This window comes from Monopterus albus, unplaced genomic scaffold, assembly GCF_001952655.1.
Source record: "Monopterus albus unplaced genomic scaffold, M_albus_1.0 scaffold130.1, whole genome shotgun sequence".
Taxonomy (NCBI): domain Eukaryota; kingdom Metazoa; phylum Chordata; class Actinopteri; order Synbranchiformes; family Synbranchidae; genus Monopterus; species Monopterus albus.
Window position 1 is genome coordinate 967603 of NW_018128010.1, and position 14489 is coordinate 982091.

A 14489-nucleotide genomic window follows, 5' to 3' on the forward strand; every position below is an offset into this window, starting at 1 on the left:
ATTAATTTGTCAAGATTAAGTAGAATAGTGAGTAGGCTTTTATTTAATTATGATGTGTCACATTCGGCACTTGCAGCCAACAAAACACATTATGTACAAACACATTATGTATACTGTGTATGGCTCACAAGATAAATTAAAGGTGTGGGTGTCTCCTGTTGTCTTTGGTCCTAATTACGCTCTTTTGTCGGGAGGACGTGAATTATTTCACACAGTTGGCTTGGTGATTTAATTTGAAGCAGCTGCATCAGTTGAGCTTCATGCATATGATGGAAGAATTCCCATTTATCTGTGTGTCTGTGTGTGTGTCCATTACCTGCAATAGAGAGCACAGCGTCAAAGCAGCCGTCTCTGTAAGGCAAGTGCAGCCCATCACACATCTGGACCTCGTGTCCTTGGCTCCAGGCAAAGTCCACCAGGGGGCGACACACATCGCAGCCCAGCTTAAACGCCTCTTTGTTGATGTGGAGATACTTGCCATTGCCGCAGCCTGCCAAGGACAAGACAGACAGCTACAGCACCAGTGACTGATCATTAAAGATTAGATCTGAAATACTTATTCTCTCTTTCAAGGAGAAGCCAGCTTTAGAACACCTTGCTGCATTTCCAAAAAATAAATGTATTAATGAACACGTGTCATGGGACTATCAAGACTATGTTAGAACTGAAGGTGACACCCACCAATGTCAGCGACAATGCTCCCAGGCTGCAGGTCCAGCATGAACTGTTGCACCTTTGGCCAGGCTTTATAGCGGCTATCATTGAAATATGGAGCAATCTTGTCATAGACACTGTGCACATGGTCTTTCTCGAGCTGGCTGGCAGCCTTCTCCATCATGTTTGTCCAGCAGCCTCACAGCATCACGCCTGCAGGGACAAAAACACATCCCTGCATATTTCAAAATGATAAATTCATCATATTGTTCCCATATTTCATTAGGAAAATCCAAAAATAGCGATAAGGAACCCATGAAGGGAAAAGCACAGTGGTGTTCCTCTACATGCTTGTTAAGATTTAACAAGGTCCAGAAGCAGCAACTCAAATCAGATGTTGTTTGCTATATTTTCCTCATTAACTACAGATTTAATAAACTTCAGGAGTGAAGCTAGAAACACGTAGTCTGCAAAGGATTATGAAATCAAACTGCTCATTCAAGTCTGCACAGTCAAATGTCAGTGTAATAAATTAACAGTTCGTTAACAACAGTATTTTTGCTCAGTAACTATTCTGACTGTCTTACACTGGCTGATGTCATGCTGCAAGAAAGCAAGTGATGAATTTGCTCATTATACGTTTTTTTGGAAAAGGGCAACTCTGAAAATCTAACTAAAATCACTACAGATGAATTAATTTTCTTCAGCTTTGTAAATATTTGCAGTTTGTACATATTTGCCTTCAAAACCTTGTGATGTTATGTGTGGGTTTGTTTTGCTTAAAATTACTGCATCACATGAAAATATGCTATGAAAGATAACCACACAGGCCAAATGAGAACTCTGCATACTGACATATTTTGTCTACAGTAACGGTGTTATCCTAGCATAGAAAATCTCTTTGTTCTTATAGAGCTTAAGGGAGCCACAGCAACAATATGGGAGCTGCGGGATGCATCCTAATAAACTGAGATGACTGCAGAGAGGGCTGTAAAAACAGACATAATATACCTTAGCCACCATTATGTATCAAAGGAAAAGAAATACCTAAGGAACAACAAGACCCGAACTAAAGCTGTAACCCACCTGACTGGCGTTCAGTTCCACTGAGTTGTCAGATGATGGAAAATAACGTAATCAGCCTGAAAATCGAGGATCACCTCATGTGAAAGTGATTCCTAGGCTGTGAGCTGGTGCTGAACTCTTCCATTGCTTGTGACACTGAATGAGATATAATACATAAAACCCAGCAGCAGCTCAGTGTCTGCTTATAGAGTGGATAAAATGGCCAATGAAACTCTTTGTGAAAGGAACACTATGAATGATGTTGTTTGCTTTGCATCTTGCTGCCAAAATGATTTATGTGTCAACCTTTTGTTTCTGCATTACCATAGAAACACTGCTGCTGTGGAAATGGGACGGCTTGTTAGTTAATTCATGACCCTGCTCCGGTTTTGTCACAGTTACAGGCAGTTGATGACAAATTAAATTGGATGATTTGCATTCATAGTGCTCAGCATCAGGGTGGATGTGAGCAGGGTTACTGATTATGACTGCAGCGGGTACTTCATGAAGCAAGTGGAAGCTTTGGTGTTAAATTACCACAACACTGTGCTTTTCCCTTCATGGGTTCCATAAAGCTGTTTTTGGACCTTCATAAGCAGCAAACCCCTCAAAACAAAATCACACAGAGCACATGAACAGTGCTTTGTCAGTTTCTTTGAATTCACTGACAGGGATGTGTTCAGGACTACAACACCAACCATTAATGGGCAATGTGACAAGATGTTCTGGTCCATGAGATACAGAGATTATTTGTTCTTTTGACTCACATGTGATGGATGAGAGGTGTCAGTGCCAACCCACCCCAACAGACATCACAAATCACTGCCATAAGTTACTATATATCAATGAGAGCTGTAAATATAACACACTTTTGACAAATATACTAGTCACCAGCATTTATGTTTATCTCCGATTGAATATTTAACTACAACCCATTTGAGGGCTCCATTCACTGTGTGATAATCTGCTGATTCTATGAGATATTGTTGCATAAAAACATTTAAAAGGCTACAGTGCACTCTGCTGATGAGGTTAACCAGAAGGAAAGCTATTAAACATCCCACCCACCCCATTTAAAAGGCTACAGTGCACTCTGCTGATGAGGTTAACCAGAAGGAAAGCTATTAAACATCCCCCCCTCCCCCCCCCTTACACACACACACCTCTCTTAAAACACAGACTGAAGCATCCCTGAATGTAATATACACTGCTGCCCATTGTGCACTAGTGTACACAGTCAATGCTGGACACACTACAGGATATTAGCAACAAATATTAACAACATATTTCTCTCTATAAAATAATTACCAGAGACATACCCTCTGCCTGCATACTCTGGCGGTGTACGCTGTGTGCAGCATCCTTCCCTCAGACCTATTTCTGGACCTCCATCAGCTGCATCATCCCAGCCAAGTGGAAGGAAAACATCCCTTATGTAACATTGTATTCTGACTGACTTCAGTACTATCTTCAATTCAGCCTGAGCTTCTCCCTCTGCTTAGTAATACTGTGGTAGTCCTCCACTGACATTATGTAACTGGCAGCTGGGGAGGTTCAGAGCTGCCTCTGACAGACAATGAGGACTAAAAATAAATCAAAGGGCAGAGACAATGTCTGGCACTCAGATTTGTTTCAGGTAATCGCATCTGGACTGGATAAATGTGGTCTTTTGTGAATGCATATAGCTTTTCAGGCAAATATCTAAAGAAGTTACATAAAAGATATTTTGGTCACAACCGTTTGCTTGCCCATAGCGCACAGCATTTACCTTTAAAACCCTCATTATTCGGGACATATCTAACTTTAAGCAAATGTTTCTGAACCTTGGAGCCAGACCTCAGCAGTGCTTTGGAGTGATTAGGGGTGTTATCCTGCCAGCAGCTGCTAACCGCTGCATGAGGAACCACAGAGAACAGGTTTACCCACCAAGTGTGTTGGCCGTTAATGACTCAACATCAACATGTGGTGAGAGGTCCTGCTCAAATTAGACTCTCTTCATAAAAGCCCATTGTTCTCACAGAGGACCTGGTGTGATGTTTTGTTCAAATATGGAGAAAATAATGGTCCCATGTTTGATGGTGTCAGGTTATACTGACAGAAATAATGGACAGACAAAATACAACTCGGTCAAATCAGAATCACTGAGTCTATGTAGCCTAATTTTTGGTCCATTCTGTGGAATTTGACCACACTTGCCCTGCATAGACTACTTCCTGACGTCCCATCAAAGTTTCTCAAATGGATGCAATTAAATCTAAATGAGAATGAATCAAAGGTCGGACTTGAAATGCATCGAAGCAAACAGAACGTATCTGACATAGGCTATTGCATTAACCGCTGGAACTGTGTCAATATTCGGACATCTTCTCCAGCATCCTTCTGCACCACCGATAATACATGCTCTTACCGTACAACGTGGAAGCCGCCGTGCAACTATCCGCATCAGGTGAACTTCCCTCTCTGCATGTGCGATTGATCTGATGTTATATGATCGATCTGCCATAAGGATGAAAGGCACGCGCGCCACACGGCGACACGGACATTACTAACAACATGGTGAGAATGGAAACGTGACAAAAGTATCTGCCGTGTGTGACGGTCAGCAGCGGCATCAGGTCCGTAGCATGTTAGAGCCTTACACCTGTCAAGGTGGTCAGTGTAGTTTAGGACTTCCGGTATCACATCTAAAAAATAAAGCCTCATTGGTTGGAGTGTGAAACAGTTGTCTACTATGTATCTAAGCTGTGCCCTCTGCCATAGTACCTGACTTTACTCAGTGTTAAGGCAATCATTGTATTTATATGAGTAAGTAGATCTAAAATACAATTAGCTCTGCAAGGTAGCCTACCTTTTCTATTTAAATAACCAACCCAGCACCCAAAGTAAGGGCGATGCATTTTACTAAGAAATGTCAGATAATTCAGGTCGTTGGGTAAAGAGCATCTTATCCTTAATGACAAGAAATTCATTTATAAACATTTTGAAGGTCACCCTAGACTAATGCACAGATTGGAGTGTGCAGATGTTGCTCCTATAATTGTAATCAAAAATAAAATAGAAACTACTGAACTACAAATTTAAATCACAAACAAAGTCCCTCGGCTTCGTAGGTGCCATAAGTTGGCTGCTCTATTACCTGAAAAACAAACTTTATCTGACAACCTATGTAAACAGTCTTGTTCTGTGCTGCTCTATTGATTGATTAGTTTTAATCTTTATTTTATTTCTCTCTTTGGCTGAATGAACACTTGTAGAAGTGATGAAGCTTTACATGCTTTACATAACACCAGAATTAGCCAAATGAATATAGTGAATTACATGATTTTGGTGCAATAAAAACCAAGGTGAAATAAGGAAAATGTACTAGTAATAATAACTTGATTAGCCTATATCACCATTGCATGCATTCATTGCAGCTATCATAGAGAATTCTATTCATTTTGGTCCCCCTGACCAGCATTCAGCCTACGCCACCCGCTTTTATTTTGAAGAGCATGTTCTAATGTCCTGTCTTATCATGGCTTCACTGACTGAGCTGATTGTTCCTTGATGTGTAAAAAGATGACACCCTGTGCGGTTGCAGAACACGGTTGTCATTGGCTGTCAGCCTCACGTGACAACCACAATAAACAATGTGAACTGCATGAACTGTGGCCATCAGACAACACTTGGTGTTCCCTATAAAAACAGTTTTAGAGAGAACATGTAATAGATCCATCATAGGCTAATGCTGATTCTAAAACAAACAGCCATCATATCTGCTCTTCTCAGGAGAGCCTTCATATTATGCTTGATCACCCTTCTCATCAGGCTAAATGCCTTTTAACCTTTATCGAATCCCTGATTGCAATTCAGGGCTGCACCAGTTGTAAACTCATCAGATTAATTCCAAGGGTGACAACAGTGTATGAAATGCTAAGTTACAGTACACTATAACCTATATGGTGGCAGGGAGATACTGTATGTCTGTAGGCTACTAGTGTGAGCCATGAACCACAGAATATTGCCTTCCTATTTACTGAGGGATATATTGATCTGCAGTGTTATCAGTGTTTCCTGTTCATCCTTTTCTTTCACTTGCAAATACATAAATGAAATGAAGGTTATAATGTAACAAGTGCACAACAAAGCTTTGGGTTCTGCACCACTAATCATTGCTTGGTGGGTGGTAATTGGCTCACATTAGCCTGTTGTATGCAGTTTTTGTTGTCCTCTGCCTCCTGTGTGGGTGTCAGCTCTGATTCTGTCTGCCTGTAGAAGGGTAATGGCAGTGACTTAATTGTGGCTCATCACTGCCATTCAGGGGGCACAAAGTGCTCATCATGTCTCCCCTCACATTATCATCATTCAAAGTACACATGCACTTTTTCTGCTGCAGGCTTCCTCAGGCAATTGTACACCTTCCCACCTGAGAAGTACACACTCTACACTGTTGGCCAATGAACAATGTGAGATGTTGAAAAACGTCCCCTAAGGTAACTGGATAACCGCCACCTCCGCACTGCTGCCATTACTGTCAGCTGCTCTTCTATTGCTCTGTTACTAATTCAGACAGCAGGCATTTCAAGGACTCTTACCAGCCCCCAGTCTGAAGATTGGTGTTTTCATAAAGCTGCAGTTGGAAATGTTTCTCAGATGCTGAAATAATTTCACATGCTCAAGAAAACTGGAAAGCCAAGCGTGTGTCTCTGGCTGAGAAAACTAAAGCACACACAACATTCAAGAGGAGACATTAGCCAAATGCAGTCTTATTATTGTTTTGATGGTTTAAGAGATTGAGTCCATTCTCTTCTGTGTGTTTGTTTCACACCTCCAGGCTCATCAAACCCAACACTTGCTTCTGTATTTTGTATCTGTAGTCACACAAACTAACCAAAATGTTGCCAAAAAAAAGACCATTTATCAAAATTCTTCCACTTTGACTAGTTTTTCCTTTTCAGTTGTACATTATTGTGTACAGATTACAGTGCCAGTGGGAGGAATCATGTTAGCTTCTCAAGAGATGAAAACTTGTAACTGTTGTTGAACAAAGCAGGATATTGTGGCACTGTAGCACAAACAGATCATGACTGGCAAAGCCTCACTGTTAGTTAGGATTTCTAGTTTTCTGGGTGATTTAAATCCCTGTGATCAGTGCTGATATACAAGTATGTTCATGGATTTACTTTAACTGTTCATGATGCGATGTGAAAGGCTGACAACAATTTACTGTGCATACAGAGTCAAACATTTGCATGTTCTCCCTGTGCCAGCGTGGGTTCTATCTGGATATTCCGGCTTCCTCCCACAGTCAACGTGTTGCTTAGGTTGAGTGGTGACTTTAAATTGCCCATAGGAGTGAGTGTGGGTGTGTGTGTGGTTGTTTGTCTACACGTCAGCCCTGTGATAGGCTGGTGACCTGTCAGCTTGGATAGGCTCCCAGCTGGATGGGTGGAAAACTACATGAAATAAAAGTAAAAATTTAATCAAAGCTGAAATCTGCTGTATTCATCACATAACAAAACTTCACTATATGTACAATATAGTGATAGAAAACATTTAATATCCTCTAATAAAATCTCCACAATGCTAGAGGAAGATCACTGACTGAAAGCCTGCTTCACTCAGTGAATCCTACACGTTGATGTGTACAGATGCTGTCTTCTTCATCAGAATCAAAATTGAAATAGAAATCTCAATAACTACCAATACACCATAAATCACAAACAAAGGCGTGTGGTTTCCTATATAAGATCACATCTCTGACAATCAGTGTGTGAAGGATGCAAACTGACCTGCTGTGTCAAATACAGGCTCATCTGTGTCAGGACAAACTGTTCCAAAATGGGATTATCTTGTTGTTCCCTGGAAACAAGCTGATCATTTCCTAGAGCAGCTCATATCACAGCTGTCTGAGTGTTCAGTGCTCCGGCTTGGGCACAGATCCTGGCATCATCGAGCTCCAGGATGTTGAACAGATCCAGCTCAAAGCTTTGATGAACCCCATTTGATCACATGCTCCACAGCAAATCACAGCTCCTGGGTTGCTGAAACACTTTCAAAACCAATTTCACAAAGTCTAACTGAAAAATCCACAGGTGTCAAGGTGAAAGTGCTGCTGAAATCTGTGTGTATTTACCCAACAGGAGGAGGAGGTGGTTAATTAAAGGTAAAAGGACAAAGAACAAAAGTTATTCCAAGTGAACTCTTACTATCATGGACTGAAAGATGCAGTACGAAGGTTTCCTTTAAAGGCTACAGTTTTGAAAATGACCACTGACAGTCACCAAAAAGCAGATGGTTATTACTTCTGGGCTACTGTTGTAAGATATTTCTTTTTGTCCAGAAACAGTATTTTATACCTCTGATTTTCTTCCTCGATTAACCAAAAGGTTAATGAAAAAATTGTGTTCATATACATCCACGTTTTCTTTTCTTGTGTGCTATTTTTAAACATAAAATCATGTAGTCTGCATAATGTGAAGCAGACAACAAAAGAGGTAACCCAGATCTGGCACAAGACATGCCACAGAAAAATTATGAATGACACAGTGTAATAAAACAGTTGCTTGTAATATGATATGATTTTCTGCATAAGGATTTAAGCCAAATACAGCTACAAGGAACTGCAAACTGACCGGATCAAATGTCAAATAGACACACACATCTGAGTAAAAACAAAACGATCGTTGCTACCTTTGTAATCGGATAAAACAGTCACCAAACAGTACCTCTGTGTGCTGCAATAATAAGGACCAGAGGGAATACAAAGGCAAAATGTGATTTCCTGTGAGACTCAGTAGGCTAATGAATGCTACTGGACACAGACCTCTTCACACTCCGTTATTCTGCTAAGGATCAGAGCTGCTACTGTGATAAGTTGTTTTCCTACTGAAATTTGCTGCAGGTGTTGTTGTGAATTTGTGTGTTTACCAAGATTCATGATATCTGGTATACTCAGTTGGTACTTAATTACACTTAATGTAACTAAAACAAATGTTTTACAGTCTAATTCAACAGTAACTGTATATAACATCCAACTAGCTTTACCAGCTGCAACATTAACTTGGGCTGCTGATGAACTGTACAGCGTTTTACAGACAACCTGTTTGTTATTTCACCTAGACTCACTGATACAAATGGGCATTATAATAGAAACTCCTGTCGACGTGATACTATACACATCAGTAGCATATTTCTATTGACCTCAGTGGTGGACAGTAATTAAGTATATTTAGTCAAGTGCAATTTTTAGGTATCTGTACATTTCATGTTCTGTTACTTCATACTTTTACTTCACTACATTTTAGAGGCAAATATTGTACTTCTTAACTCCATTATATTTATCTTATAACTTTAGTTACCAGTTACTTTTCATAAAGATAAGATAAAAGATACAGTATAATTATAAGACCTCACTGATCTATGGTGGGAAATTCACAAGTGACCCAGCAGATACTTAAATTAAATGTATATAAGTTGGTTAAAACTAGCTCCCCCCTTACCAGCTGCAACATTAAATGTGATGTACACAATAATGCATCAGTAATTATAATACAATAATATGAGATTTTCAGGAACATGTATTACACCATTCTGCGTAATGAATACTTGTACTTTTAGTACTTTAAGTAGGTTTTGATGCTAATACTTTTGTACTTTTATTTAGGTAACATTTTGAATGCAGGACTTTTACTTGTAACAGGGTATTTTTACACCGTTGTATCGCTACTTTTACTTAAGTAAAAGATCTGAGTACTTCCACCACTGATCATCCTCATGGAAGTACTTGTTCTAATGACAATAACCACTCTTCCTCAACTTATTCAGCTGTGTATAAAATATAGAAAGCTTCATGTTATTGCTCTCATGAGACAAATAACATGAACTATGTATGTGTTCATAAAGATTAAATGTGGCACAAGACAACAATGAAAGACTTCTGGGAACGTGTAATGTCTTGCAGACAACAGTTCCTTTCCTCAAAACAAGAACTGGTTGCATAACCAACGTTGTGAATCGACTTGTGGTTCATCAGAACAGTAGTCTTGCCAACTGCACTGCAGATTTCAGACACCAAATATTGAAAACAATTTAAACAACCAAACAGTATTAAGCTAATCTGGCATGAGGCTGTTGCATACTGTACCGAACAGATAAAACTCAAACTAATAAGTCTGACATATCAGTCATAAAATACAAAGTGCAAAAACTGTGAAAACAAAATATATTTAATGTCTTTTTACACATAGAGGCTTTAGACACTACAGAGACCTTTTCACTTTTTGCACACTTTAGTGAGTCATATATTTTATATTGATTAAACTGCAATTTTTACCAATCAGTCTTCACTTAATAATGTGAATATGCTTTTAAAAATTTTAGCAGATTTATTAAAAACAACTAACAACTCATATACAAAAGTATTCAGATCCTTTGCTATGTCACTCCCAGCTCTGTTCAATACCATCCCTATGAGAAAACATTGTGGTGGCAGCATCGTGCTTTGGCACTGCTCTGCTCTCAGCGACAGAGACAGGCAGATTAGTTAGAACAGATGTAAGGATGAATGCAGCCAAATAAAAGAAACCTACTCCAGAGTGCATGTGACTTCAGACTGGGGTGGTGGTTCAACTATCAGCACAATAAAGACCTGAGGCATATAGTGACTTTAGGACAAGTCTTTAACAGTCTTTGTGAGGCCCAACCAAAGCCCAGAAGATGACAGTTTACATACGTTTCCCATCCAATCTGCTGGGAAAAGTTAGATAAACTGCCCATATCAAAGTGTGCAAAGCATGTAGAGACTTACCCAAGAAGAGCTGAAGTTGTAATTGCTGCCAAAGGGATTTTTACAAAGTACAGAGTTAAAGGTCTGAACACTTGGTAATTTGAGATTTTCAGTTTTTTAAAAAATAAATAAAAACTCTGAATACAAGTTTTACTGTTATTATGGGTTACTGAGTATAGATTAATGGGCAAAATACCAGTTTTTTTTGTTTGAAATTAAATCTACAACACAGTAAATTGTGTTAATGGTGAAGGGGTCTGAACACTTTCTGCAGCCACTATAAATAAAACAGATTAAAATGATGTAGAAACTTCAGCAACAATATTTACACCATTACAAAAGTGGGGTTCTTCAAGGCAAATTTTCTGGCTGGTTAAATCCCTGTAGAAACGGGGCAACTGTGGTTCAGTGGGTAGAGCAGTCGTCTGAATCACGGTGCCTGCAGTTCACATGTCAAAGTATCCTTGGGCAAGACACTGAACCCCCAAGGTGCCCCCAATGGTTAGAGCCATCGGTGTGAGTTGGTGCCGCAGATAGCTGCCTCAGTTCTGTACCGGAAACAAATTCCATGTGTGTTAACATACTCAGCCAAATAAAGGTGACTATCCTTGACTATCCTTATTATTAAACTAATGGAAATCTCTGTGCCTCGTCATCTGTAGCTGCTCTGGTTGATGTCTCTGATTCACATGAGGTGGCTCTTGTGAACTCATCACAATGTCTATGGATATTGGAAATGAAAAGCGATCCAGCATCTGTGCGATTTTCATCTGGGGGACCCTGTGCTTATTCCTCCTGGGGGGAAAATAGGGCAGTACAGTAATGTTATAAAGTGAAGTTTGAATAAGTCTCCATGTAAATATGTGATCATTAAGAGCTCATACCTCTCCAGCTCATAGAGATCAAACTTCCAGCTGGTGTCAGGTTCACAAAAGTCCACTTCATAGCCTTTCTCCAAAGCCTGTTTAAAAAGTTGGATTTTTAAAATTAGGATTTAAACTAACTAAATAATAAAAAAATACTAATTGAAATGTGACATCACAACCTACCATTTTGACATATGGCTTCATTTCCCAGGCTTGGATATTTGTATTATCAATAATAATAGGAGACCGGCCATCATGCATGGCATCTTTAGCTGAAAGGATTAAATACACCAACAATGACTGAAATAATAAAATAAAAATCTTGTCAAACCACATTTCTTTGTCACCCCGGGATGCTCTCATACCGCAAACTAGAGTTGGGCAATGGACAATGCCATCGTCCATCACCAGTGGCTGACATACATTAAGAATCTATTCCTGTGTCAAGATGTGTTTCCCACTATTAAAACTGTGTTTCCAGGAGCCCTTTCCTCGGTTAGTGTTCAGCGTAGGGGAAACACATCTCAATGGGAGAACAGATATCAGCACAGAGCCAGCATTATGATTTACATCCCCCATATGAAAATAACTGTCATTAATCATTTAACCTGTACGAGCATTTAAGGAGACAGTACCTCTACTTTGGTTCCATTCATGTGCTGCTCCAAGAAGGCCTGGTTCGAAGCAGTAGCCATCTTTGTGAACAAAGTAATCATCTGTGCTCAAAATTAGCCCACTGGGACCAGTGGAAAGCAGTTCTCTGTGAGAAACAATTGGTTACAAAGTGTTTGTACAAAGAAAACAAAATGATAAGAATTATTTAAACTGTAACAAACAAATTTATGAAATTCACAATTACACAAACATGTACCTGGCCAGAGTTGACTTCCCAGATCCTGGTAATCCCCTCATCAAGATCAGCACCAAAGACGAATTGTATACATGAGTGTTGTCAGGGGGTTGGGAAAAGTCCTGAGATGGGTGACTGCATACATTCCAAGGTGGGAAACTAGGGAATGTTGGAAAATGCAATTCCTCTTGATGGTTTGACATGCCCAGTCTGCTCCAGTTGGGATTGATGTGTGGTAGTGGGAATGCAAATGAGGGTGGTGGGTGAAGGAATGGTGGTCTGTTCAGTGGTTGAGTATAATACCATGGACCCTGAGTGGGAGCATCTCTGCCAGAGCTCAGTTGCAGGCCTGGCCTTGGTCTTCTGTTGTAGTATGGTTCATTTTTATACCAGTGTGGCCACGGCGGCTGTTTCTGTCCACTGCTTTTCTGGTAGCCATCTGTTTCCGAAGGTTGGCTTGTATTACCAGTTTTCTCATGACTCACAGTCTGAGTCTCTTTGCGGGAAGATGTTTTAGAAGGTGTGGGTGGTTGAATAGGTGTATCAATCTTCTCAAGCTCTTTGTAAAATTCACTCAGTTTGTCTTCAATGTCACATTTTACTGTTGTTTCTGAACGAAATGCTGGACCAATGAATGCGGTGCTGGTGAGTCCTACTTCCTTTAATGCTCGCTCCCTTACACAGTCCATATTACTGTCAGCAGAATCACCTCTAAGATCTTCAGGACTTTGACCTGCGCCCACACACAAGTCTTCTATGCCAGGACAGGTCGCAGAGAAAGACATCTGTAAGAAAATAGATTACACATATATATTGACCAAAACTGTAACGGTTTCATTTTCGTGGTTGTTTTATTATTATCATCATCATCATCCTTTATTAGCAGACTCAAGGTCCATACAAAAAAAGAAATAAAAGAAAAAAAAGAAAGGATATAAAAGAAGAAAAAAAAATAAAAATCATAAAAGACATTTATACCAATGTTTCCACAGAGAGGATTGGTAACGTACTACACTAAAACCAGGATTAGCCAGCATCATTATAAGACTGTTCTCAGAGTTATTCACACGACAGATAAATCTGTACATCAGGTTTCTCATTAATGCCTGAAAGGTACTAACATGGACCTGTGAACACAACAGACTGGCGCTGGTGGACCTAGGCTTCTTAAGCAGAATCCTCAAGGCATCATTATAAGCAACTTTAAGTTTCTGTAAAGTAGCTACCTTATATTTACACCACAATGGGGCAGTATACAACGGTGTACAGTATGTTCTGAACAGATGAACTTTAACATTAGCAGAACACATGTGAAATTTCCTAACCAACATATTAGCTTGAGCATACAAAATGCGACACTGCCGATATATATCCTCATCATCAGAAAGCTGATCTGTAATGAAATGTCCTAAATATTTAGTTTTTCTACAGACACTCAACCTTTGTCCAGACAAACAAAAGTCTGGGAAACAAAGTTCTTTGTCCCCTTTAGTCCGACAGATCAGTACAACACTCTTTTCTGCATTATATTTCACATCATACTTCAATCCATAGTCCGAGCACACATTCAGCAGTTGCTGAAAACCAGCACTGCTGAGCGAAAGTATGGCCAAATCATCAGCATACATAAAATGATTTACAAGATTAGGGCCTATCATACATCCAGTGTTACATTTATTCAATTGTTCAAACAACTCATCCATATATAAGTTAAACAGGGCTGGTGACAGTAGCCCCCCCGGCGCACCCCATTACAAACACCAAACGAGGCTGAAATAGTCCCACCCCATTTAACCTGCATCTTCTGATTAGAGTACCAGTATGCCAAGATTCTCACAATGCTATCAGGAACCCCTTTTTTGCTTAATTTATCCAAAAGCTTAAAGTGATTAACCCTATCAAATGCCTTGGACGCATCAATAAAACCCATCAAGACCGAGGAGTTTTGTCTGAGGTACTTCTGTGCTACCTCCTTCAGACTGTAGATACACAGATCTGTCCCCAGCTTGGATTTAAAACCAAACTGATTATGTGTGGTTGTTATACGACACAGGCGATCAAGCAATATCTTAAGAACTTTAGATATAACACTGGCCAAAGCTATTGGCCTATAGTTATCCGGACTCCCAACTTTGCCAGCTTTGTCCTTCATAACAGGCACTAAGGTAACAGACAATAGAGAATCAGGTAGCAAACCATGAGTCATGAACCCAGAGAAGCACAAAGCAAGCAACACAGCAATCTTTGGGCTTGCATGCTTCAGATGTTCCGCTGTAATATTATC

General features: G+C 39.8%; 1 protein-coding gene across 1 annotated transcript in view; it reads right to left on the bottom strand.

The window, feature by feature from the left end:
• The window catches only part of trmt9b (tRNA methyltransferase 9B), a 6410-nt gene extending 2009 nt beyond the window's left edge, over positions 1-4401 (bottom strand). The window contains exons 1-3 of the mRNA XM_020613139.1: positions 4127-4401; positions 682-867; positions 218-490 (exon numbers count right to left, since the gene is read on the bottom strand). Of these exons, the coding sequence (XP_020468795.1) occupies positions 218-490; positions 682-838 (430 nt within the window). The 5' untranslated portion in view covers positions 839-867; positions 4127-4401. The remainder of the gene's footprint in view (positions 1-217; positions 491-681; positions 868-4126) is intronic.
• Positions 4402-14489: the final 10088 nt, after the last annotated feature.